We start from the raw sequence: 26,345 nt of genomic DNA, 5'->3' as shown, positions 1-26,345 counted from the left end.
TCAGTTCGGTCTGGAAAGGGGGAGAGATGTGATGGAGTGGGGGGAGTGCAAATGCGAGACACAGGCTGGATGTGAGAGGCAAGCAGAACAGTTCCCAGTGGCTAAGGATGACCCTGGGGCTACAACTGGCAGGTAACACCTCTGCCCTGAACAAAGAGGAGGGAGGAGCCGAGCTGTTTTTTTGAATCGGGGGACGGCAGTGAGAGGCTAGGGAAGAGAGAGGGAAGGCAGCCAGCCTGAGGAGGGGGGAAAGCTACACCCCAGAGGGGCACCCCTCAGGGTCTTCTCCCCAGGACGGGTTGGAAGGACCGTCTCTGACTGCTGTACTGACGCTTCTGAGAGAAACTGGGCATCTGTTGCCTATTAAACCTCAGCTGCGTCTACACGTGCACGCTACTTCGAAGTAGCGGCACCAACTTCGAAATAGCGCCTGTCGCGTCTACACGTGTCGGGCGCTATTTCGAAGTTAACTTCGACGTTAGGCGGCGAGACGTCGAAGTCGCTAACCTCATGAGGAGATAGGAATAGCGCCCTACTTCGACGTTCAACGTCGAAGTAGGGACCGTGTAGACGATCCGCGTCCCGCAACGTCGAAATTGCTGGGTCCTCCATGGCGGCCATCAGCTGGGGGGTTGAGAGATGCTCTCTCTCCAGCCCCTGCGGGGCTCTATGGTCACCGTGGGCAGCAGCCCTTAGCCCAGGGCTTCTGGCTGCTTCTGCGGCAGCTGGGGATCTATGCTGCAGGCACAGGGTCTGCAACCAGTTCTCAGCTCTGTGTATCTTGTGTTGTTTAGTGCAACTGTGTCTGGGAGGGGCCCTTTAAGGGAGCGGCTTGCTGTTGAGTCCGCCCTGTGACCCTGTCTGCAGCTGTGCCTGGCATCCCTATTTCGATGTGTGCTACTTTGACGTGTAGACGTTCCCTCACTGCGCCTATTTCGATGTTGGGCTGAGCAACGTCGAAGTTGAACATCGACGTTGCTGGCCCTGGAGGACGTGTAGACGTTATTCATCGAAATAGACTATTTCGATGTCACAACATCGAAATAAGCTATTTCGATGTTGGCTGCACGTGTAGACGTAGCCCTCCTGTTGTACCTGCTGAATGAGAGTCACTCCTGCCAGCGGACGGGGTGCAGTGCAGGGGGACCCCTGAACCCCATCACAGCATCTTTGCAGTATCTCCTCATTGGTAACGTGATTGTGGTAGGTGACACCCAGGATCTTTCGTAAGAAATGCTGGTGGAATACATTGAGCTTGCGTGCTACTCTTGACGTTATTTTCCATGTTTTGCTAGCGTAAATGGCAACTGGCATGACGATGGTGTTATACAGTCGAACTTTTGTTGCAGACCAAATTGGGCGTAGTCTTTGGAACACTGCTGACGCCTTACCGATTCTGCAGTTAACATCTTCCTCGACACCTCCGTCATTAGACAGAGTGCTGCCAAGATAGGTGAACCACTGTACTACTTCTATGGGTTGGCGTCTGACCACTAGTGGTGTGTTTGTCTGAGTGTTCCCAACCCGCATCAACTTCCTTTTATCACTATTTATCCTCAGCCCAATTTTGCCAGCTTCTGCTTCCAAATTTGTTGTCATGCCTTGCAAGCATTCGCTCGTTTCTTCTAGCAGTGCAATATCATCTGCAAAGTCTAGATCCGTGAGTCAACGCTGATCTTTCCATGAGATACCTAGATGTGTTGCTCATCGCCTTTCTCATGATCAAGTCCACCACCAGAAGGAACAACAATGGAGACAAGATGCACCCTTGATGCACTCCGGAGTCGATGTTTAAGAAATCTGTCATCCTATTATCAGTCCTCACGCAGCAACTAGAGTTTAGATAAAGATTTTGGAAGATGTTGATGTAGTGTTGTGGGATGCCATATGTTCGCACTATGTTCCATAATGATTCTCTGAACGCTGTCAAACGCCTTTTTAAAGTCGATGTAGTTAATTAACAGCGGCCCTTGCAACTCACTACTCTGTTCGATGATGTTGCGCAATGTGAAGATCTGTTCACTACACGATCGTCCGCAGTGAACTCCAGTTTGCTCTTCACGCAGTGTTTTATCCACCGTGCCCTGCAACCTCCTGAGTAGGACGATGCAGAAGACCTTACCTGGGACCGAAAGGAGCGTGATACCTCTCCAATTGTTACAATCAGTGACATTCCCCTTCTTTGGTAACTTGACAATCATTCCCTTCCTCCACTCACCTGGGACGCGCTCTGTTCTCCAACATTCATTCAACAGCCCTCTCAGTTCCTGCACCATGGAGTTTGCACCATACTTCAGTAGTTCAGCTGCAATTTGGTCTAGGCCAGCAGCCTTGTTGTTCTTTAGCGCCTTTATTGCTCTGTGTGTTTCCTCAATCATGATCATGTCTAGGTCTACTTCCAGCTCATCAGGGAGATTGAAGTTATTGAAGTCGTAGGTTGCAGTTAGGTTCGGTTGATTCAATGTTTCTTTGAAGTGTTCTACCCAGCGCTCTTCTTTACTGAGTAAGATCTTGCTCTTATTTACTGAGTAAGATCTTCCCATTCTTGTCTTTGATGGGAGCATTGCTATTGCTTCTTGCTCCTGTTAACTCACGGACAATCCGATATAGTGTCTTGGTGTTGCATTTATTTGCTGCCTCTTGTGCTTCAGCACCTTTACGTTCTAACCATCCTTTCTTGTCAGCGCAACAGCTTTTCTTAACTCTACGATCCAGCAACTGGCACTTTACTATAGCTTCCGCTTTCTCACCTGGCGACTTTGCCTGATCTCTTTACCTCTTCGCAACCTTACGTTCATCAATCAACTGCCAGGTCCTGTCCTGTATCCAGCGTTCTTTTTGTGTACCTCTCCTTCGACCAATCATCTCTTCTGCAATCTCAGTCACTGCTCTTTTGAACTGCATCCACTGGTCTTCCAGTGAAGTTTCACGTTGCATTTGTTGAAATCAGTTTCTAAGTTTAAGTTTGTACTGTTCAGCCATGGCTTGGTCTCTTAACTTTTCAGCTGCATAGGGCCGAGCTGTTTGCTGTTCTTGTTTTCTTTTAAGGTGAAGATGGAGCAATGCCATCAAAAGATGGTGGTCTGACCCAACATCAGCTCCACGGTATACTCTCACATCTAGTAGAGCTGGTTGCCATCGTTTGCTGATGCAGAAATAGTCTATTTCGTTGTTAGTGATACCATCAGGCGACCGCCGTGTTTTCTTGTGGATATTCTTGTGTGCGAAATAGGTGTTTCCAATGCACAAGTTGTTCGTGCTACAGAATAGTAGTAAGCGCTCTCCATTGTCGCTCGTTTGTGTTGACGATCCATATGGGCCAATCACATGTTCCCATCCCTGTCTTCTGTTATCTATTCGCGCGTTCATATCACCTGTGAGTAACTTGATGTCATGATTGGGAACGTCACTGATGGTGTCTTGTAACAGATCATAAAGCACCTTTTTCAGCTTTGTCAGCGTCCTCGGTTGGTGCATACACTTGGATGATTGTAGTTTTCGCATGCTTTGACTTGAATCGTGCTGTGATACGTTCGTTCACTGGCTTTCATCCAACCAATGCCCGTGATGCTTCCTTATATAATATCAGGCCTACACCGTGTATATGCTGACTATCGTTCCCTGAATAAAGAATGGTTTTCCCATCACTAACTAGCCTATTACTTCCTGTCTATCTCATCTCGCCAGTGCCTAAAATGTCCATTCGATAACTGTCAAATTCATGGAGTAATTGCGCTAGCTTTCCACATTGGTATAAGGTCCTTATATTCCGTGTTCCAATTTTTGTTGTGGTTTTGGCACTTAAAAATCGAACTCTGCATCGGCACTGAACTTCCTTTCGGCTTTCATCCAGCACCATCATAAAGGAAAGAGTCTACCTTTGTGCCGAGTTAATTTTTGTTTATTTTGTTTGGTTGCACTTGTTTCTGTAGCAATTGGTAGGTTTTACGGGATCGAGTTGCTAGTCTGACGCCCAGCCTTCCTCCTTTTTCATCCAGGCTGAGGACTTTCATCTGGGCTTCTTTTTTTTTTTTTTTTTCCCTTATCTAGAAAGTTAGTCACAGTTTTCAGGGTGTTTTCATCCCTTGTTTGATTTTTCATTGATTGCAGTACTACCAATGAAAAATCAAACAAGGGATGAAAACACCCTTAAAACTGTGACTAACTTTCTAGATAAGAAAAAAATACAGGTGGATAATCTTCTGTCTGGGTGTACGGCTAATGCATCTAGCATGGTTGGCAAATAGAGGAGATTCCTTACTCTTTTGTCAGCAGAGCTGAACCACCTACTTTTGAAATGTCAGTGTATTGTGTATCTGTGCAGAAAGTGCCTCCTTATTGGACCCAGACTTGGAAATGCAATGGGACTGGTTCTTTGTATTGTCAGGTGGATTCTGCCAGAGGCCTTAATCACAATCAATTTCAGTCACTGCTCAGGGAAATAGTTTCTAAATACCCAGATCTACTAATGCACAGCAATTCTCCTTACCAATTTTTGTCTTGTTTTGCCATCTGCATTATTGAGATTGTCATTTTTGGATATAAAAGGTGTCAAATGTGCCAAGATTTCGCAGTGACTGATTGCTCAAGTTTTACTATCTCATCAGCATTATTGGTCATTTGAATGAATTGAATTTTAACCTATAAGGGCAAGGAAATAAAGTCCTGGCTCTGCAACTGACTGTTTGGATTTGAATCAAAATTGTCTGTCTTCATCAAAGATTTAGGGACAGGCACATTTTCAAAGATTACAAATGTTTTGTGATTTGTATCAGAGAGAATCCAATTAACAACCTTGATTTGCAGCAGCTTGTTGGGTTTGCTTCTGAGCTCCTGATAGCATTGAAGTCTCATTTTGTTGACTTTAAAAACCACAGTGCTTTGTTTAAGTTTGATTTGTCCACATAAAGCAACTGTTGAGGAAGGGGATTTGATAGTTATTCCAGCCCGTCTCAGTCAGTGATTTGGAGACAGAAATAGCAGATTTCAAGGAGTTGGATAAATTTGTCAAGATAAGTTCTGACTTAGGCCTGGTCTACGCTAGGAGATTGTCAAATTTAAGGGTCCAGGTTTGATTTTTATAAACTCTCCATCTACACCCCAGCTCTCAGCAGGTTGATTTTGATTTGATTGTAATGCTGGTTTTCCCCTGCAGTAACTTGAGGTCGAATGTGCAAAGTTGAACTTTACAATTGGCGACTGCAGTTGTTATTAAGATTGATTTTATTAGTCTTTAAACTATCCCACAGTGCTCCTCGAGGTGTCCTTTCAGGTAATTGCTCCATCCCCACAGCTCTCCAGGACTGGGTCTACACTTGCTTTGGAAGATTGAACGCTTAGGTTTGATCTTCTGGGGTGCCATTTTGCGTATGCGTGAAATGGTGCATTCCAGTGTCAATGTCAACCGTGGAACTCCTTGCAAGCTGCAAGGATTAAGGAATGCTGACGGGAGGAGCACTCCCATCAACATTCTGTAGTGAGCACAGGGATGAATATTGACTGCAAAATCAATTTTTGGCATGTAATTGGTGTACCTAAAATTGCGTAGCAGCCATCAATATTCAAGGTAAGTGTAGACCCAGCCAAGGTGTGCAGCAAGTAGGAAACAGGAGTCCCAGTAGCTTGAATTAATTTCTTGTATGATCAGCATGGCAATCACCTCTAGCCACATTAGAGAGTCCCAGCATGGAGCCATCAAGAGAGCCAGGGTCTCAGTTCGGCTGGCATTCTAGCACCAACCCCACTATATAACATGGTAGCTTGGCTGTGAAGTCCAGACAGCAGCACATGAGGCAGCAGAGCAGCATGTCCTGCCTGGGAAGGAGGCTTCGTCCCTGCACAAGATATAGCAGAGGAGGCTGAGATACCTTTTTCTGCACTTCACATTTCTGTGTGTTAGCCTCCCTCCCCCACAGGTGCCATGCAATCGGTGGCAGGGGAATCTAACCTCCACCTTACCTTGTGGCTTGTACCCCGCCCCAGCCCCGATGCCATGCGATTGGCAGGCCAGCCCCTGCCCCACTACACTACGTGGCGGCTAGACTATGGGGGTCGTGCTTGCAGGAGAAACCAAGAAACTTCTTTTCTGTAGCTAAAATTTGTACAGGACAGCCTTGTCCCTCATACGTGCCCTGCATTTGGGGGCCTAGCACCTGCCACACCACACCACATGCCGGTGAAGTGCAGACCATGCTTTCCAGATGGCCTGCACAGGGTGAAGGGTCCCCCAGTGGGAAATATTTTTGGGGACTGTTGCCAGGGAACAGGCTCCCCACATGGCAAAGATTTTTGAGGGGTGTTGCTGGAGGGAAGGCTTCCCCTGCAGAAAAAAATTTCAGGGGCTGTTGCTGGGGCGAAGGCTACCCCTGCAGCAAAGGTTTTCGGGGGCTGACTAGCCCCTGTAAGGCAACATGCACCGGGGAAGGCTGCCCCAGTCAGGCCGCGTGTATATTTTGGTGACTGCACCATGTTAACAGGTACCTCAGCTACCCCTGCCAACTGAGCTTTGGCAGGCCAGCCTGGCTGCACCTATATTCTGAGATTCCCCCCCACCTCCCCCTGATGTGCATATTTGCCAAAATCACACAAATGGGGTGGCATGACAAATTTAGAACACAATGATAATCTGACTCTGCAGACTTGGAAAGAATTTGCTGTCACATACACCACAATGCAGAATGTTGGCTTTGCCTTTCAATGTTTGGCCCACCTATATGTCTGAGCAGGGTTTCTGTCATTTGAATCATATCAAAAGTAATTTGGCTGAAGACTGTCACAAGACAGCCTGAGCATGTGCATGAAGCTGAGTTTGATCAGTTATGATGTAAAGTCTGTAAATACCATGTTTCATTTATGTTGTTATTAATCATCATGTCAATTTATCAATAATATTAACAAGTAGTCCTGTTGCACCGTGAAGACCAACAAATTTATTGGGGCATGAGCTTTTGTGGGTAAAACCCACTTCCTTAGATGACTGGAATACACACTTAGAATCCAGGATTTATATGGTGGGGGGTAAAGAAAAGAGGGAGTCACAGTGGAGGTGTTATCTGTCACTAGTAGGATCAGCAGATAAAGCAATTTAACTTAGGTAGGATGTGTCCCATTCCTTTGACATAATTGTGCAGAAATTACCCTTGTTATTCATAAGACACTTGAAATCTCTGTTAAGACCTAATTTAAATGTGTGAAAATTGCAAAAGAATTCCAATTGATTTAATATTATTTTCAGTCATGCAAATAGGCATTCTTACATTGGCTGTTAAAATTGTCATGTAGTTTGGCTGTTTGCTGTGAAAAGGTTGCCAACCCCTGTGCTAGCAACTCCCATCCTCCCTGTCATTTCTTGCTCACAGCTGAGCCATTGAAGGTTACATCGTTAGCCTGTGGTTTCAGCATCCTCTGCCCACCTGTTAAATTTTTTCAAACAAGTCGCTTGGCTTTTCCTCCACACTGCCATTCTGGATTATGAGATGCTCCTGAGGACTATCTGCAAAGTTCCTTTATTATGCATCATCAAATCCCTCTTCAAACTCTCTTTTGCTATGACACCTACACAATAATTGGCAATAATCAGGTTGCTGGTGTGCTGGGACTTCTGCCTGTCATAATTTCTAAACTTGCTTTCTGACTGCTAATATTGTTCTTCAAGTGCTGTCCCTGTGGGTGCTCTATAGCAGCTTTTGGGCTCACCCTGCACTGAAACTTGGGGACTGTGGGGCTGCGCATGCGCTAATCCAGTATGCCATTAGGGACAGCATGTGCCGCTCTGCTTTCTCCTTAGTTTCTTCATCACTGCGCTCAGCTGCTGACGGAGCACAGCTCTCTCCTCTCTCCTCAGACCTGTAATTAGAGATTATATAGCATAGGGTTACTAGTTCATAGTTTTCTGTCTAGACAGCGCTTCTTATTGTATGCTTACCAAAAAAAAGGAGGGAGGGAAATTCCCTTTTCTTGTTGATTTTCACTTCCCTGCACATAGTTTGCTGATGCAATTAGGTTTAAAAAAAGAAAAGAAAAAAAACCAGAGGCAAAACAAAACTAAAGTGGTTCAAGAAAGAACACATAAATGCCTCTAATAATTACCTTTAAAAATGCTCTAAGTGCTGTGTGTAAGAGCCTTTCAGTTAGCTTTTCAAGTGTGCCAGACCTGCAGTTTAAAGTGACAATGTCCCTTCTGTCAGGGACTTGCCTGCCACCTCACTGGGGACTAAGGCAGAGTACAAGCCTTCCCCCATTCTACTTCCTGCCCAGGGTGAGCACAAGGGATGAGCCAGGCACATGCAGTTCACGTAAAGCAGCTTCAATCCCTGCGGCACCAGCAATACCAGAAGGGGCTATGAGATCGTCACCAGCAAGAGCAGACCAAGCTATGGCTGCTGTGCCAAATGCTCAACTGGCACTAGCTGAAACAGAGCTGTTGCTAATGCTAGAGGAACATGTGGTGCTGCACTCGACTGTCTCCCAACACAGAGGGAGCAACTTCAATTCCTGCTGCAGGTCCATGTCTCACCAGTGGCACTGCACAAAGCCAGGACTAAAACTAACAGAGTTCCTGCAGGGAACCATAGCCCTTATCTGGAGCCATTGTCTGACCTGCAATAAAGGCACTGAATGCCCTTTCTGTCAGGGACTCCGTTGCCTCCTTACTGGGGACAAAGGCAAAGAGCTACCCTTTCAGCATGCTCCCTGCCTAGACAGAGCACAGCAGATGAACTGTGCACATCAGGCATACAAAAGCCCAAGCTTGCTGCCGTCACTAACCTTAAAAGGCACACTTTAAAATAGAGTGGCCCCAACCCCCACTCCAATGACACCCAGTCATCGCCAGCACTAGCAGACCAAGCTTTGGCTGCCACACTGAATGTGCAGACGGCACTGGCTGATCCAAAACCATTACTGGTGCTGCAACAACACATTGTACTGTGTTCTTTCTCAGCAGTGGGGGAGCAACACCATACCCTGGCACAGTCGTCATCCCACATTTTGCCAGTGTGGCCCCAAGCACCACGAAAGACAAGCGCAAAACCTAACCTAGTTTTTTCATGGAACCACAGCCTGTGCACCTTAACGAGGTCACTGGTACAGAGGTAATGCACACCATTCCCTATACCATCCTACTTCCATATAAATAATGTGAGTGGTTACTACTCTAATTATAAGGCACCGAGGTACTACCAATCGTCTCTGTCACTACTCCACAGTATACTGATCTTGTTCACCCAGAGCTGTTAGTCAATTTGCAGGTGCCCTTGCATCACGCTTGTATAGGGCTAATAGATATTAAGATGCAGAAGTGTATTCTCATCATAACACTCATCTCTGAGTGCAGCTCATGCATCTCACCCTGTTACTACAGTGGTCCCATTAGGGATCACTCAAAAGCACCCTCTACTGACACAGCACCAGAGATAGAAGTGCATGGTATGTACCAGATGCTACCTCCGAATTTGTGTTGTCTCATGGAGAAGCATTCACATCCATAGACCTTTCTTCTCCTGTTGATGGTTTCAGGAACCTTTTAAAAGAGTGGCAGTTAGCCAGGCAATCACAGAAATGCCAGAGAGACAATATAAGCGTTAAAAAAAAAATTATAACTCGATCATAATGGAGACATACTGATAGAAGCTATATGTCCCAGTTGAAGGCCTGGACTTTCTAATTTAAATCCACAACCCAATTTTCTAGTGGTAGATGCTGCCAACTAGAGAGCAAAAACATCAAAATACAAACTGCTTTCAGTACAGAGCATAAATGCCTGAAGCTTATGTGGTAGACAGATGTATTCATCTTCTACACTTCAACGATGCATAGCTTTTAGCTAACCACAATTTCAGCAATTATTCCAAACTTTCTCAACTAATTCCTCATCTTCCTGATGACAAGAGACCTATTCTCAAAACTATAGTCCAGGAAGGCCTCTCAGTGCAGCAGACCATCCTGGCAGACAGCATTAGACTCTGCTAATACAACAGCCATAGCCTCAGCCATTATGACATCAAGATCCTCATGACTGCAGACAGCAGGTGTCCCAACAGAACTCCACACAAAAGTGGAGGACTTATCGTTTGATGAAACCAAGCTCTTTTGCTATGTCTACACTAGCCAGATGTGTGCGGCACTTCGAAATTGACGCAGCTCGTCCAGACAGGGCTCCTTCCTATGAGCAGAGAGGAATAAAGGGACTTTGAAGTAGCCGGGGTCCTTTCGAAAAGGAGCCCTGTCTGGACAAGCCACACAGCGGAGAGCTGCATCAATTTCGAAGTGCCATGGCCACCCGCATGCTAATGAGGTGCTGAATATGTATTTCAGTGCTTCATTAGTAAACTTTGAAATGGCCATTTCGAAGTTTTTGGCTAGTGTAGACACGGCCTTTGCAACAAATACAGATGACATCATATATTTCAGCAAAGACACATGAAATACAAATGCAGCCAGTATTGTTTGAGAGCAGGCAAACACCACAAATCTCTGGGAGATGCTTTCCTCCCCTCCTGTATGCCTTGTCACCCATTCTTTGATAGCCAGAATCCTCAGGAAAATCCAGACAGATGGGGCTCGAATCACCCTCACAGGTCCAGTGCAGCCAAGTCAGACCTGATTCCCCTAATTGTGACGGCCTGGTATTCTGTCTGGCTCCCATAGAACACACCCTACAACTCCCAACAAGTGACATGCTGTTTCAGAGCACAAGAGAAACAACACACAATACTTACTTCTCGAAATCCAATGGCTTCTCATCCTAATGCTCTGAAAGGGGCATACAACCCACAAAAGCCTGCTGCATATAAGTCTTGACTGCAACCTTTAGTGGGACCACCATTTGAGTCAATGGCCACATGTTCCCTGGCCATGTTAACAATGAAAATGCTGTTTTTAGTGACAGTAACGTCAGCTCGAAGGCTGAGCAACATAGCTGCTTTGACTGAGTCTCCACCGTATGCAACCTTCCACAAACACAAAGTGGTATTATGACCATATACTGCCTTTCTGCTGAAAGGGTGCTCTCAATTCCATATCAATGAACCTATAATCCTACCAATCTTCTACCGTAAACCACACGCTTGCCATGTGGAAGCCAAACTGCACACTTTGCATGGCAGGAGGGCCATAACCTTTGACATAGGCAGGACATGATCCTTTAGAAAATTGTGATTCTCATCTACATTCATAGTGCATTGCTGTTCTGCTCCAAACCAACCACTCATGGTATTTCCAAAGGCTTATTCTATGAGATCAGTAGCAACATCCATGGCCTTCCTAAAGGAAGTACCCTTACAGGACATGTGTTGTGCAGCCACAGCATCAGTGAAGTACCTGAGGGAAGAGCAGGGCTGCACGTGCTGTCACTGGTGGTGTGAACAGAACACACTGGATTAGCACATGTGCAGCCCCACTCAATAACCCTTGGCAAAGTCTGAGCTGTGGTGCTGGGCAAGCCCAACGCCTACAATGGAGCACAAACAGCAGCACACATCTTGAACCATTGTTACTGAACCATTGTTTGGGTATGTATCATGACAACAGTGGGTCAAATCCAGCATTCCCTGTAAGCTGAGTGCATGGGCAGCTACACAAGAGAAATTTAGGTCCTGTCCAGCTGATTAGCAGAGCACCCACAGCTAACCACAGTGGATAGCATGTGTTTTTATTGGTGGTGCACTTAACAGAATTTACTGCACCCATGGATGGAAAAAATTAGAAGAAACATTGAACAGATGCATGTATAACACACCTGACCAGAGTTCCTGACAATGCAACACAAGGTGAGCTACCATGCCAGAATTAGTAGCAACCAAAATTCTCATCTGACAGTTACTTGCTGGCTTCTGTGTTCAATGTGGTTTTACAAACATGGAGATTACAACACAAGTGGTTTTCATTACGGTTAGGTCCTCAGGGATACTGAAAGCGTGGAAACCAAATTATCTTCTCAGAATTGGGCCAGAATAGTAGCATTGTGTGCGGAAGCTTGCACTTGCACTGTCCATGCGGCATCTCTTTCTATCTCCTAGGCTGTCAGTCTAGTACTTGCAAACAGTAATGAAACCAATGAAGGATGGGGAGGCCTGACTTTTTAATGTGTTCCTAATTTATCTCCTTTCTTGCCTTCTTCCAAGACCGTCTTCGAGACACTTTGATCCATGAGATTTGCCATGCAGCCACTTGGATAATCAATGGAATTCGAGATGGCCATGGGCAGTTTTGGAAATTCTATGCTAAGAAGTCAACTGTGGTTCATCCAGAGTTGCCAGTAGTGACACAGTGCCACAGCTATGAGATTAAATACAAGTTCACTTATAAGTGTTCTCTGTGTGAAACCACGTGAGTATTATTTACTTGCCTTTGCTCATTTATTAACTTTGTCTTCACAGTGTCTACAAGTTAAGCTTAGACTTTTTAACTCTCAGATCACTTTAAGAATTAAAGGTCTTACCTTTAGGAACTTAACATTTTATATCCTTATCTTTCTTCTTCTGATTCCACGAAGAATCTCAAAGTGATCCTCTAGATACTGGCTTTCAGGCAGGTTCTGTCCCAGACCCATATGGAATTATGACAGATCTGCCTCTCCCTGCTTGTTCTCTTTTTAATGGCTTAGTTGAAAACAGATAGGTGAAAGATGAGTTGATTTTTGTGGGCAGTCTAGAAATAGTGAGGATTTGAGAGATTCATAACTTTCAAGGCCAGAAAGGGACAAGAATCATAGATTAGGGCTGGAAGAGACTTCAGGAGGTCATCTAGTCAATCCCCTGGCTTTCAAAGCAGGACCAACCTCAGTTAAAGCATAAAAACAGCCATACTGGATTGGACTTATAGGTCCATCAAGCTCAGTATCCTGTCTTCTGACAGTGGGCAGTGCCAGGTGCCCCAGAGGGAATGAACAGAACGGGCAATCATCAAGTGATCAATTCCCTGTTGCCTATTTCCAGCCTCTGGCAAACAAAGGCTAGGAAAAACCCTCCATGCCCATCCTGGCTGATAGCCATTGATGGACCTATCCTCCATGAATGTATCTAGTTCTTTTTTAAACGATACTGTTATCTTGGCCTTCACAACATCCTCCGGGAAGGAGTTCCACAGGTTAACTGTGCATTGTGTGAAAAAAATATTTCCTATTGTTTGTTTTAAACCTGCTTACCAACCAGGGCTTTCTCAAGCCAGGCCTTAAAAATCTCTAAGGATGGAGTTTCCACCATCTTCCTAGATGACCCATTTCAGTGCTTCACCATCTGGCTAGTGAAATAATTTTTCCTAATATCCCACATAGGCCTTCCAGACTGCAATTTGAAACCAGTGCTCCTTGTTCTGTCATCTGCCATCACCGAGAACAGCCTACTTCCATTCTCTTTGGAACCCCTCATCAGGTAGTCAAAGGTTGCTCTCATATCCCCCCCTTATTCTTCTTTTCTGCAGAACTATATGAGTGCAATTCACTCAGCTTCTCCTCATAAGTCATGTGCCACAGCCCCAGTTTGTCCTCATCCTTTCGGTAATATGGGGGCCAAAATTGTACACGGTATTCTAGATGTGGTCTTACCAATGCCTGATAAAGGGAATAATCACTTCCTTCACTCTTCTGGTAATGCTCCCATTAATGATTTGTCATTAGCCTTTTTGGCAATAAGGGTACACTGTTGACTCATATCCAGCTTCTTAATTTGCTGTAATTCCCAGCTCCTTTTCTTCAGAACTGCTGTTTACGCTGGCGGTCCCCAGGCTATCACAGTGCTTGGCATTCTTCTATCTTAAGTGCAGAACTCCACTTGTTGAACCTGATCAGATATCTTTTGGCCCAAAGTGCCCATATGTTTAGCTCACTCTGGACTCTATCCTTACTGTGCAGTGTACCTTCCTCTCCATGCAACTTTGTGTCATCCACAATCTTGCTGAGGATGCAATCCAGCCCCTCATCCAGCTCATTAAAGAAGATGTTGAACAAAACTGGCCCCAGCACTGACCCATGAGGCCATCACTTGATATCAGCTGTCAACTGAACATGCACCATAGATCACAACATCTTGAACCATTCATCCAGTGTGTACTATTTTAACATGCTGGCATTAATACTGTGGGAAACCATATCAAAAGCTTTGCTAAAGTCAAGGTATATATCACATTTGTCACTTTCCCTCATATTCACAGAGTCTATTATTTCATGGTAGAAGGTAATCAGGTTGCTCAGACATGATTTGCCTGTGGTGAATCTTTGTTGACTGTTCCTAATCACCTTCCTCTCCTTCAAGTAGTTCAAAATGAAATCTATTAGTCTTTCTTTGTGTGAAACACAAGCCAGAAAATGTAACCTACTGATTTCTGCAACAAGCTCAGAACAGAGTGAACTGATAACAATGCTTGCTCCAGGCAAGGGTCACATCGTCAACCCTTCGATGCTGAAGACTTTCATGCACCACACACTAAAACTGTCCCTCAAAACCACCTAAAATCATTCCCTTTCATAATTGTTAAACTTAGTTTGCTTAGTCTCAAGCCTTTGGGCACACTGAGTCCCTGTTAGAATCATAGGGCTAGAAGAGACCTCAGGAGGTCCATCTAGTTCAGCTCCCTGCCCAAAGCAGGATCAACCCTAACTAAATCATCCCAGCCAAGACTTTATCAAGCCAGGGCTTAAAAACCCCTCTATTCTGCCTTCTCTTTAGGAAAGGCATTCCACTGCTTCACCACCCTTCTAGTGAAATAGTTTTTCCTAATATCCAACCTGCATGTCCCACTCTGTAACTTCATACCATTGCTCCTTGTTCTGCCATCTGTCACTATTGAGAATAGCCTCTCCCCGTCCTCTTTAGAGCCCTCCTTCAGGAAGTTGATGGCTGCTATCAAATCACCCCTCACTCTTCTTTTCTGCAAACTAAATAAGCCCAAATCCCTCAGCCTCTCCTCATAGGTCATGTGCTTCACCCCCTAATCATTTTGGTCGTTCTTTGCTGGACCCTCTCCAATGCCTCCACATCCTTTTTAATACCGGGGGGGCCAGAACTGGATGCAATACTCGAGATGTGGCTTCAGCAGCGCCAAATAGAGGAGAATAATAACTTCTCTCCATCTGCTGGAAATGCTCCTCCTAATGCACCCCAAAAATAACATCAGCCTTCTTGGCTACAAGGGCACACTGTTGACTCATATCCAGCTCCTCATCCACTGTACTCCCTGGCTCCTTCTCTGCTGCACTGCTACTTAGCCAATCGGTCCCCAGCCTGTAACAATGCTTGGGATTCTTCTGTTCCAAGAGCAGGACTCTGCCTTGTTGAACCTCATCAGATTTCTCCTGGCCTAATCTTCCAATTTATCTAGGTCACTCTGTACTCTATCCCTATACCCTGGCAACATATCTCGCTTCATGTCATCTGAAAATGTGCTGAGGGTGCAATCTATTCCCTCATCCAGGTCATTAATAAAGATGTTGAACGATACTGGCCCTAGAACTGATGGTTGGGGCACTCCACTTGAAACAGACCACGAACTAGACATTGAGCTGTTGATCACTATGCATTGGGCTTGACCAACTTGACAGCTTTCTATCCACCTTACAGTCCATTGATGCAATCCATACTTACTTAATTTGCTGGCAAGAATATTGTGGGAGACTGTATCAAAAGCTTTGATAAAGTCGAGGTATATGACATCCTTTGACTTCCTTATGTCCACAGAGGCAGTTATCTTACCACAGAAGCTAAGCAGATTGGTCAGGCATGATTTGCTCTTGATGAATCCATGTTGACTATTCCTGATCACTTTTCCAAGTGCTTCAAAATGGATTTCTTGAGGATCCCTTCCATTATTTTTCCAGACACTAAGGCAAGTCTGACCAGTCTATAGTTCTCTGGATTGTCCTTCCCTTTTTTGAAGATGGGAACCATATTTGCCTTCTTCCAGTCATCTGGGTCTTTTCCCAATCTCCACCTGTTTTCAAAAATAATGTCCACATAAAGCTCTGCAGTAACATTTGCCAAATCCCTCAGTACCTGTCGATGCATTAAATCTGGACCCATGCATCTGTGTATGTCCAGCTTTTCTAAAAAGTTCTTAACCTGTTCTTTCCCCAGCAAGGGCGGCCCACCTCCTTCCCATACTGCATTGCCTAGTGCAGTAGTCTGGGATGTGGCCTTGTCTGTGAAGATGGGCCGGGGGGGTGCCCGTGAGAAGCATTGAGTACTTAAGTTTTTCCCACACCATCTATCATTAGGTTACCTCCCTCATCGAGTAAGGGCCCCGCACTTTCCCTGATCATCCTCTTTTTGTTAACTTGCCTGTAGAAACCTTTCTTGTTACCTTCACATTCATTGCTGACTGCACTTCCAATAGTGCTTTTGCCTTCCTGATTACTCCCCTGCATTCTCTAGCCATATATTTGTATTCCTCCTTAGTCATCTGTCCAAGTTTCCACTTCTTCTGAGCTTCTTTCTTGAGTTTATGCTTACCAAGGATTTCTCTGGTAAGCCAAGCTGGTTGCCTACCATATTTTGTTACTGCATATCAGGATGGCTTGTTCTGAGTCTTCAATAAGGCTTCTTTAAAGTCAGTGGTTCTTAACCTGGGGTATGTGATAACCTTTTTGGTGGTACTAGCCATGCCAGATTTTTTTAAAAGGTAAATCATCAAAAACAGAAATTAAGCACAGGCATGTAAATACAACTACTTTGTTTCATCAAACCTATGTATTTATTAACATTATACATTTTTTAACCATTACTATAATATACAAACAAAAACTTTATTTTCAGGTTTTTAAGCTAATTGTAGTGAAATTATCCTGCTACAAAATACAGTGTACTGCCAAATTGCGGAGTATTTCTTGATGCATATGCAGATGATGATGTGCAAGTGCAGTGGGTTGAATTCAGTTAGCTGCTATTAGCGCATCAGTTACAGTTTACTTCCACAGAAAAACTCTGCAACATCTCTAGGTATTACTTGTGTATTTTTGTATGCCTACTGTACTATTATTTGGGGGTGAATAATAACAATAACATAAAACTATTTTACATATATTTAATATGCATTTTAAAGTGTATTAGCCCCCCCTCTCCATTTTTGATAACTGGTGCGAGAACATATTTTGAGAACCAAAGGAATGCAGGCTGAAGTACAGGTTAAGAATCACTGTTTAAAGTACTGCCAGTTGTCTGGGACTTCTTTCCCCTTCATCTTAGCTTCCTGAAGGATCTAGCCCATCAGTTCTTTGAGAGTCTGCTTTTCTGAAGTCCAGGATGTGTATTTTGCTGCTCTCCTTTCTTCCTTTTGTCAGGATCCTGACATCTACCATCTTATGATCACTGCAGCCTAGGTTGCTATCCACTTCTACTAGTTCCTCCCTGTTTGTACACAGCAGGTCAAGCAGTGCATGGTCCCTGGTCAGTTCCTTCAGTGCTTGTACCAGGAAGTTATCCCCAACATTCTCCAAAAACTTCCTGGATGGTCTGTGCTGCTGGTTTTTGTATCCCAACAGATGTCAGGATGATCTAAAGTCCCCCATGAGAACCAGGCTTTTGATCTGGAAGCTTCTTTGAGTTGTCTGAAGAAAGCCTCATCGACCTGATCTTGTGGTTGATAGCAGACACCAACCACAACATCAGCTCTGTTGCTTCTGCCTCTGTGCTTAACCCAAAGACACTGAATGTGCTTTCCCCCTCTATAGAGTGGAGCTCTCAGAAATCATGCTGCTCTCTTACATACAGTGCAACTCCTCCTTTTCTCCCCTACCTGTCCTTCCTAACCGGTTTATACCCTTCCATGACAGTGCTCCAGTTATGTGAGTCATCCCACCAAGTCTCCGTTATTCCAATCACCTCATACTTTTTTGACTGTTCCAGGACTTCTAATTCTTCCTGTTTTTATCTAGGCTTCTTGCATTGTTGTACAAACACCTTAGATAATTAGCGATTGGACTATCTTCTCCTTTTAAATCTGGGGTCCTCCTTTGTTGTTCCTTCCTCCTTGTGTATCTTTCCGGTACCCCCACTTATCTCAGGGCTTAGATCACTCTCCGCCCAGATGAACCTAGTTTAAAGGCCTTCTCACTAGTTTTGCAAGCCTGCCTGCAAAGATGCTCTTTCCTGTCTTCATTAGGGGGATCCCATCTCTTCCTAGGAATTCTTGTGCCTGAAAAAGAATCCATGATTGAAGAAACCAAAGCCCTCTCTCTGACACCACCTGTACAGCCACACATGTACTTCCACGATTCAATGATCCCTACCTGGATCACTTCCTTCAGCACAAAGGATGGATGAGAACACCACTTGTGCTCCAACTTCCTTGATCTTCCTTCCCAGTGCTGCATAATCTTCTGTGATTTGCTCAAGGTCATTCTTGCCTGTATTATTAGTTTCTACATGGAGGAGTAGGAAGGCGTAATCATTTGAAGGTTTGATGAGTTTTGGTAGACTGTCACATCCTGAATTCTAGTTCTTGGTAAGCAGCACAATTCCTAAGATTCCAGGTCTGGGTGGTGGATGTTTCTGTCCCTCTTAAGAGGGAGTCCCCAACCACCACCACCCCTCTTCCCCTCTTAGGGGTGAAGGTTAACTCCACTGGAATTGAGGATACCTCAGTTGACTTATTTCTTGTGCATCCAGTTTTCTTCCTTGTTCTGTACTGTCCTCACTCGGTCTGCCTGCTGTGCCTGCACTATTAAATGATGCCTTCTATCAAGGAAGTCTTCATCTTCTCTGATGGACTGTAAGGTTTTTAGACACAGCCCTTATTGGCTGGTGTTTCACATTCTGCTGTCCCTTGGGACAAAGTTTCCTTCTGGGGTACTCAGATTTTTCAAAACTTCTGACCAATTTGATCCTCTCAGGGATGCCCCTAACTTTCCAATCTTGATTCCTCATCTTTCCTTCAGCAACTATGGCCGTGTCTATCTGCTGGATCAACAGGCAGCAATCGATCCAGCTCAGGTTGATTTATCACAATAAATTGACCACGAAACACTCTCCTGTTGACTTTGGTACACCAGAAGAATGAGAAGCATAGGCAAAGTCAATGGAGAGTTTCTGCCACACTGAAGTACATAGATCTCCGTAGGTCAGTTTCAGCTACATTAATCATATAGCTGAAGTTAGGTAACATAGACTGATGCTGCGCAGTAGTGTAGACCAGGCCTATAATGCTTATTGCGTAAAGTAATAGACAGTATTAAGGCAACAAGATAAACATTAAACTGAGGTTCGTGTTATGTGACTACTTGGATATCTCCCTGCTTCTGTGTTCGGAGTGTATTACAGAAGCTCTGATACTGTAATCTCTCCTTTTACCAAGAAATTTATTTGAACCACAAGCAAGTGGAAAAATTAAGGTATTCATTGGGATTGTCTAAACATTTGGCTTACCCCATTGCAAACTGATACAAAGCCACTGGGGTATCTGAAGAAGATCATTCAGAGATCTAGAATATGTATCACGGGGAACCGGACTACGCTTGCAGAGAAATACTCCTGCGTGACTGTTTTCTTCCATATCAGCTTTTTTGCACAGTCAAAAATCTTTGGACTCCATAACAAATTAAATTCAACAGCAAGGCCCCCAGCTTCTGTAGCACTTCAGTGTGGCTAACTGAAGTTCTGCACAGCTTCACGTAAATGTAAAAAAGGAGGATGCTTTTATTGAACAAAAAATTAAAATGACTATCACTGAATTATTTGTTTGGTTTTGATATTTACTGAACTTTGTTTATATAAAAAATATTTAGTGTGCTATTAAGCTTTGTATTACCACCATATAATACTATAGAAGTTATCAGGAAGTAACTGAATGTTCCTTCTGGGGGAGCTGAATAAGGGATATTTCAGGCTTTATGGCACAGAGGAAAACGTGAGCTGTGATCTCTGAGACTGCATGATGATAATCACTAGCTGAATATTCCTGATAAAATAATGAGAATGAAAGTAATGTTGCTATTGCGATTATATTGAGGTTTCAGAGTTAAAGTACACTTAATGTGAATGTAAATAATTTGCATCTTTAAACTATTGTGTCAAGGTGCCTCCACACTCAGGCACTACATTGACTTTCGTTTTATTTTAGGATTGGACGCCATTCCAAGTCATTGGACACACAACGCTTTGTATGTGCACATTGTAAGGGACAGTTGGTCCTGTGCCAACCAACAGGGAAGGATGGTACTCCTGCTGGAGCACAGTTAACACCATTTGCAAAATATGTGAAAGAAAACTATAGATCTACTAAAAGAGAATATTGTGATCTGAGCCATGCAGAAGTCATGCAGAAGCTAAGTGCTGCGTTTGCTTTAAAGACTAGAGTCCTGGATTCCTGAATGCCTCTCGGAGTGTACATGCTAGCCTTCTGTTACACAATTATTGTACCACTGGAAAAATAGCTAGGTTTTGGCTGGTTGTCACTGAAGAACTTTTAAAGGTTTCTAAAAATCTGCTCCTATTCTGTTTCTGCTTGTATAATCCCTTGCTACACTTTTTGTGACTAGGGCTGACCATCCTTTCCAAGGTATCATTAGTGAGGATCAATTGCATCTCTTTGATGATGATTAAATGTTCATGTTAATTGTCCTCTAGTCACTGATAATTTTATAAAAGTTGAAATGGGAAGGAGAAAAATTGGAGAGGAGACTACTGTGGAGACCTATTTTAACAAATGTTTGAGAGTAACTCTGGAGGCTGCCAGGTAAGGGTCTTTCTTAGAACTAAATCAAATACTTTTATCAGACTTGTGATTGAAATACTTCTGTAATATGTGTTGTCTACTCCTATGATTAAATCAGGTTGGCAATATTACTTCTTGTAATATTACTTCTAGGTTTTGTCTCTTACTGGTTATGATTAATAAAGATTGCCTTGAAACTCGATGTGTCTCCTGAAAGTGCAGGATGAGTTAGTGATCCAGACTTTAGGCCATTTTGGAGATGCAGCCAACTCTCACACCTTAAAAGTTAAAAGTCAGCATTTCTTCTTAGTTAATCAACATCTACCTCAGGTGGTGTGTGGCAATCACTCGTTGTTTAAAGCAAATTAAATTTGAAATTGTATTCACTGAAGCTCAGCTGAGGATAGATTGCTCATGCATCTGCACCAAATGGCTAATACTACACAAGTGCTGCTGGAGAGAGAACAAATGGGATGCAAAGTAGCCGAGACTCACTGACCTGTGTGGCTTAAGACGTTTCTGCCCAATACATAGGTAATCCAACATTTCTTGTGCTATTCAGTATGTAAGTATCTATTTTAGGAACAAATATTGGTAGTTGTAAATAACTGTCAAATAGTCTGTCTAGCAGAGAAAGGAATAACACAAACCAAAATTAAAACTAAACAAATTCAGACTGGAAATAACAAGGAGGGTAGTTTACAGTTGGCACCATTTACCTGAATTGGGATGGATTCTCTGTCACTCTCAATTTTTAACTCTGGATTGGCTGTTTTTCTAAAAGGTGTGTTCTAGTCTCGGAACTATTTTGGGGGTAGTTCTATGGTCTGTTCTATAAAGGAGGTGAGACTAAGTTATCCTAATCCCTTCTAGCCTTGTAACCAATGTGAAACACACAGGCATTGTAAATTGAAATCCACCCATAGGCAAAATTAGCAAAAACAGTTTAGGCACGTTGCTGAGGTTTGGTAGGAATTTTTTTAAACTACAGCCTAAGTGGAGCAGACCACTCCAAAGGGCCCCTAAACAAATACAGGGGTGTTTTCCCACTGATTTAAGGAAAAACAGTGGATAAGGAACTTAATTATCCTATGCTTTAGTGTCTGTCTCATAGAATTTTGTGTAGATGCATTGATTTTGGTTAGGTGTTTGAGATCAGCAGATGGAAAGTGCTGAGAAGTGAAATTTTGCTTTTTCCGCCCCCCCCGCCGACCCCCCCATTCCACAACCTTTCTGTTTCATTCATGCAATAGGCACTGCTCCTGGTTAACGGGCGAATTTCAATTTGGGACTTTATGGGATGACTCCTCCTCCCATTGTGTGATGCTGAGCAATTTGCCAGAGGAGGCAGGGGTAGTGAGAGCAGGGCCCCATCTGGCCTCCTCCATCATCACTTCAGATCATGAGAGGGTACTTGGGAGGCCACTAACCCTGCTACTACCTGAATTTCTAGGAAAAGGTTCCTGATCCACTGTGGCTTCAGGGAGAGAACTTCCCTGTGAGCGGTCGGGGTCTGTCCAAGGACAGATAGTAGTGCCTCTTCCCAATTAGAGGATTGGATCCAGGAAATATCCACAGGCTCTGAGATTCCTCCTTCCCTCCACTTTCTATTTATTAGGTTGACTCAATATCTACTTGTACCTTGACCTTCTACACCCACTTGTTGCTGGACAGGGGGAGGTATAACTAGTTACCCGTGGGGATGCACACTTGGGTGCCAATAATTCTTTGGGCTCACTTGGTATGAGCTGGGTATGTGTGGTGCTGAATCTCTTCCTGTCTTGTGTGTTTGGGCATACACAGGCTTTTTGCTCCTTCAGGGTGAGGTGTGTTCTGTGGCTTAAGGTTACATGAACTGATATCCCTGAGGAAGAGAAGGAGGTTTCCTGCATGCAATTGGAGATGCTCTGAAGTTTCTGGTCTTTCCTCCCATGTCTGAGTCACTGGAGACCACAGTGTTTTCTAGTTACATACTCAACTATCCCTTTCTTCAGAGAACAGCCTGGGAAGGTATGGATGTCATGGGCTGAGGGTGTGGAGAGATCTGAAGGGCTGTAATTCCTTATGAGTAACAAACGGCTCCTGAATAGTTGGGAAAGGAACACAGAAGGGGGCTCCAATGAGCAGCAGTGAGGTAACACAAATGTCTGTTTTCCATGTACCAGTGCTGGGCCTAGCTTATAAGTGTTCTTCTCTTTTCAGTGCCTGATTTGGAGGTAGATAAGAGAATGGTCTCTGCCACAGGCTGGCCAAAGATGCAGCAACCACCATGAGACTGTCCAGGAAGATAGAAACCAGTGATCTGTGTAATAAGAGCAAATAGCAATTTGCTCAAGTGATGTATTGAGGGAGGGCGGCAAAGACTCGTCAGGGTGGGTTGGGTTCCTGGGAAAAGGCCTTTGCCTTTATCAAGCTTGGCTGAATCCTCTATGCCCTCTCGAAGAGCTGTCTGGTGCTATGGCGTCTTCGTGAAGTACTGTAACTGTATGTCCTCAGACTTCAGTTCTATTCCTTCTATATCACTGAGTGAGCTTTCCTGGCTATGCCACTCCACCCCATTCCTCATCTCTACCAACTCTGGCTTGTTCAAAGGACAAGAGTGGTGGGGTGGGGAAGGGAAGGTCTGAGAGTAGCCCTTAGCCTTTGTGTCTGCCTATCAGTGTGCATCATCAAGGGCTGGTAGATAGCCCTGCAGCCCAGCCCTGCACATGGGAAGCTCTTATTAACTATAAACATTTAAAGGGCAGTTAGGAGCAAGAGAAGACAAGGAAGTGCTGTGACTGCTTGCAACATAATGTCAGCTAGTGCAGTGGCTGCTTTCACCCAGCCCAACTCTGGCTTCTGGCCTCTGACATGGGAAAGGGCCACAGGATTAGAGCCCTGTCAGATCTCACTGGCTCTCAAACTGCCATTTGTGGACCACTAGTGGTCCGTGGCTGCTTTGCAGGTAGGCTGTGAGGCATAGGGCCCCACCTCCTGCACTCATTGGAAACAGCACAGCACTGACTGAGAGTGTCTGGGGGGTGGGGGTCCGACGCTGAGTGTGTGCATGTATGTGGTCCCCCTGCGCACCTACTGTACATCACCTGTGCCCAGGGCAGGGGAGAGCATGCCCTCCTTGAAAGAGCCTGGACTCAGGAAAGTGTCTGATTTTTTTCTTTATGACTTCAAAGGTGCTGGCCAACACATTCTCTGTTCTTGCCTGTTGGTATATAGCCTCCCTTCAGGCACATATTCATGTATCCAGTGGTTATTGAAACACAGCTGGCTATAGCGCTGTGTATGTGTCAATGGTGTGTTCGAAGGAGGAGGTGGTGGATTTCAAATGGCTGCTTCTCGTGTGCTTCAAGTGCAGCGTGCCTTGATGCAGCAGGGGAATTGTAGTATTCTCTTACTTTTGTTTGCAGAATGTGGTGCCCTGTGTGATACCTGATACAGATGGAAGAGTAATCAGTGATTATAAAAATAAACACCCACTTGTCACTGAAAATGTATTCCCCACAATGCCCCCGTCGTTTCTTCTACTATCCCATCCATACTGCAATACATTGGTTGTCAGTAGGAAAATTACCCTATTGGCACTACCCAGTGAAAAACACTGGGCTGGAGTACTAAGCAGGGGGCAGCTCTGCAGCAGACAGCTAAAGAGAAGCAGCACCTTCCCCTTAGAAGCACCAATTCTTTCCAGCTGGCTGTGTGGCCATCTACTGCTCTGCCAGTCCATGCCTTACTCCTGTCCTGGCTCTGGACTGCCAACTTTCCTGGGGCAGGCATCACTACTGTAAATGACATCCAGTCCAGGAGAGTTGACAATGCCTTGTCCCCCCACCCCGTGCACCCTGTTGCATGGAGGTTGACTGGTGCTGGGCTGTGTGGGCACCAGCACCTGTAGGGCTAACCCTGAAAATGAGGCCACTAACTATTCTGAAGATTTGTTTTTTGTTTTTAAGGCAGGGATTTAAAGAGAAGATGTAGTGCTTCCTCTTTTACAGATGGGGAAACCAGCATGGTTGAGGCTGAGCAGTCACACCTTTGAATATCACAGAAAACTTCAACACCATATTACTGAACAAACAAGCAGTCATGTAGCATTTTAAAGACTAGTAAAATAATTTACTAGGTGCGCTAACCCAACATTAACCCAATTTCCAGATTTCAAGAGGAGGGACCACTGCTCAAAAGCTCATCACTGAATAAATTATTTTGTTAGTCTTTAAAGTGCTGCATGACTGCTTTTTTGTTTCCTGAAGATACAGACTAACAGCTACCTCTAGGTGACTCTTTACCATATAACTGAGTTACTTAGTATCTGATGTTTGGTTATTACGTTTGTTGGACTGTCATTCCAGTAATTAATTCCAACACACCTGTGTATAACAGTGACAATTACTCTATAAAAATGTACAGAGATTTTTTCCACGTGTATCATCACACCTTTTTTTTTTTTTTAAACATCACAGACTACTGCAGGTGGGGAAAGGGAGCAGGTTATCTGCCTTTCCATTCACTGGGAACCACATATGCCCCCTTGAAGAGAAGATATCCTAGGATTGGTGCAGATGCCCTTTTGCCCCATCTCTGTAGATATGTCTGAGTAGGGGCAAAGCACTAAGCAAGCAGTTGGACTGAGGAGAAAAAATGGGTGTATGAAGGGCAAGGTAAGAAATGCAGAATACATTAGCAGTTAAAACTTAGGGTATTTCTAATGGCGAGGGAGTGGTAGGACGTGCAAGGTGCAATAAGATCAGAGCCACACGTGAAGCACCCCTGGAGTGTGTAGCTGCTAGGAGCAGCCAATGTCACGGTGAGGGGGATGGGTGACCCAGGCCAGGACTGGGGAGACAGGTACAGGTACCTGCCTTAGTTTCTTCCTCAGCAATCACTTCTTTTCCACAAACGCAGGCGCTCACACCCTCCCAATCAACCATCAAACCCCTCTCATTTCCTCCCCGAGGCCTCATGTAACAACCCCCAGTCTTCCCATCCCCCTCCTGTCCATAGCTCCCAAGCAGCTCCTAGGCTGCCCCCACTTCAGCCCAGCTGGGCCTAGCCACAACCCCACATCCCAGAACTGTCGGGCCCCGGAACTTCCTGCTCAAGTGGTTCCCCCGCAGCCCCCACCCCGCTCACCCCCCGTGCGTCAGCTGCCGACCCTGGGCGCCCATCCCCGGCCATAGTCTCGCCAAACCCTACCCCGCCATCGGCTGGTCCCACTACCAAGCCGCTCTCTCAAAAGGGCGGAGGGAAAGGTGCCGCAATGGCTTGTGGGAGATGTAGTGCGCCCCTTGCCTACGTCTCGGAGAGGGACGTTGCTGCAAGAGGAAGTGACGTTAGCGGTCGGGAAGCCAAACCCTGGGACAAGAGGGGGGTGGTCTGGGTTTGTGCGAGTCACGCTCAGCGTGAGCGACGTTTCGTGGGAGTTGTAGTTTTCATACGGCCGTGTTCACTGGTAGGTTTGGTAGTGCCTTCTTCCCGCCTGACCTAGTGCGTCACAGCCCGGCACCTACTTGGGATGCCTCAGTCTCTTTTTCCACCCTTACCCACCTAGCTCCCTAGTCTGCACTCCCTTTCTCTCATGCAGACAGCTGTGGGTCCCCTCATTCCTCCTCTTTCCAACCCAACCCCCAAAACGCTCTTTCTCCCCTCCCCTTCACTTCCTTATCTTACGAGCCGTGGGACCTCTCGCTTCCCTCTATCCTAGCCAT

The 26,345-nt window shown here is 45.0% G+C and overlaps 1 protein-coding gene and 1 long non-coding RNA gene across 6 annotated transcripts in view; one reads left to right on the top strand and one right to left on the bottom strand.

The window, feature by feature from the left end:
• GCNA (germ cell nuclear acidic peptidase) overlaps positions 1 to 20,831 on the top strand; it is a 97,459-nt gene extending 76,628 nt beyond the window's left edge. For 2 of the 3 annotated variants that reach the window (XM_075008056.1, XM_075008055.1), the window contains exons 10-11: positions 12,123 to 12,327; positions 20,047 to 20,831. In XM_075008056.1, the coding sequence (XP_074864157.1) occupies positions 12,123 to 12,327; positions 20,047 to 20,296 (455 nt within the window). In that variant the 3' untranslated portion in view covers positions 20,297 to 20,831. Of the gene's footprint in view, positions 1 to 12,122; positions 12,328 to 20,046 lie in introns of those variants that run through there. The other variant, XM_075008057.1, reaches the window with a different exon arrangement.
• LOC142020316 (uncharacterized) lies at positions 6,907 to 25,875 on the bottom strand. 3 transcript variants are annotated; one of them, XR_012647355.1, is made up of 4 exons: positions 25,834 to 25,871; positions 23,727 to 24,069; positions 21,140 to 21,213; positions 6,907 to 7,845 (listed from the first exon to the last, which is right to left on the bottom strand). It is a non-coding gene; the product is annotated as an uncharacterized LOC142020316 (long non-coding RNA). The 3 variants fall into 3 exon arrangements; XR_012647356.1 differs by having other exon boundaries at positions 24,036 to 24,069; positions 25,834 to 25,863; XR_012647354.1 differs by lacking the exon at positions 23,727 to 24,069 and having other exon boundaries at positions 25,834 to 25,875.
• Between the last annotated feature and the right edge of the window lie 470 nt (positions 25,876 to 26,345).

Source organism: Carettochelys insculpta, chromosome 13 (assembly GCF_033958435.1).
Source record: "Carettochelys insculpta isolate YL-2023 chromosome 13, ASM3395843v1, whole genome shotgun sequence".
Classification (NCBI taxonomy): Eukaryota; Metazoa; Chordata; order Testudines; family Carettochelyidae; genus Carettochelys; species Carettochelys insculpta.
This window is presented reverse-complemented; position numbering and strand designations above follow the sequence as displayed.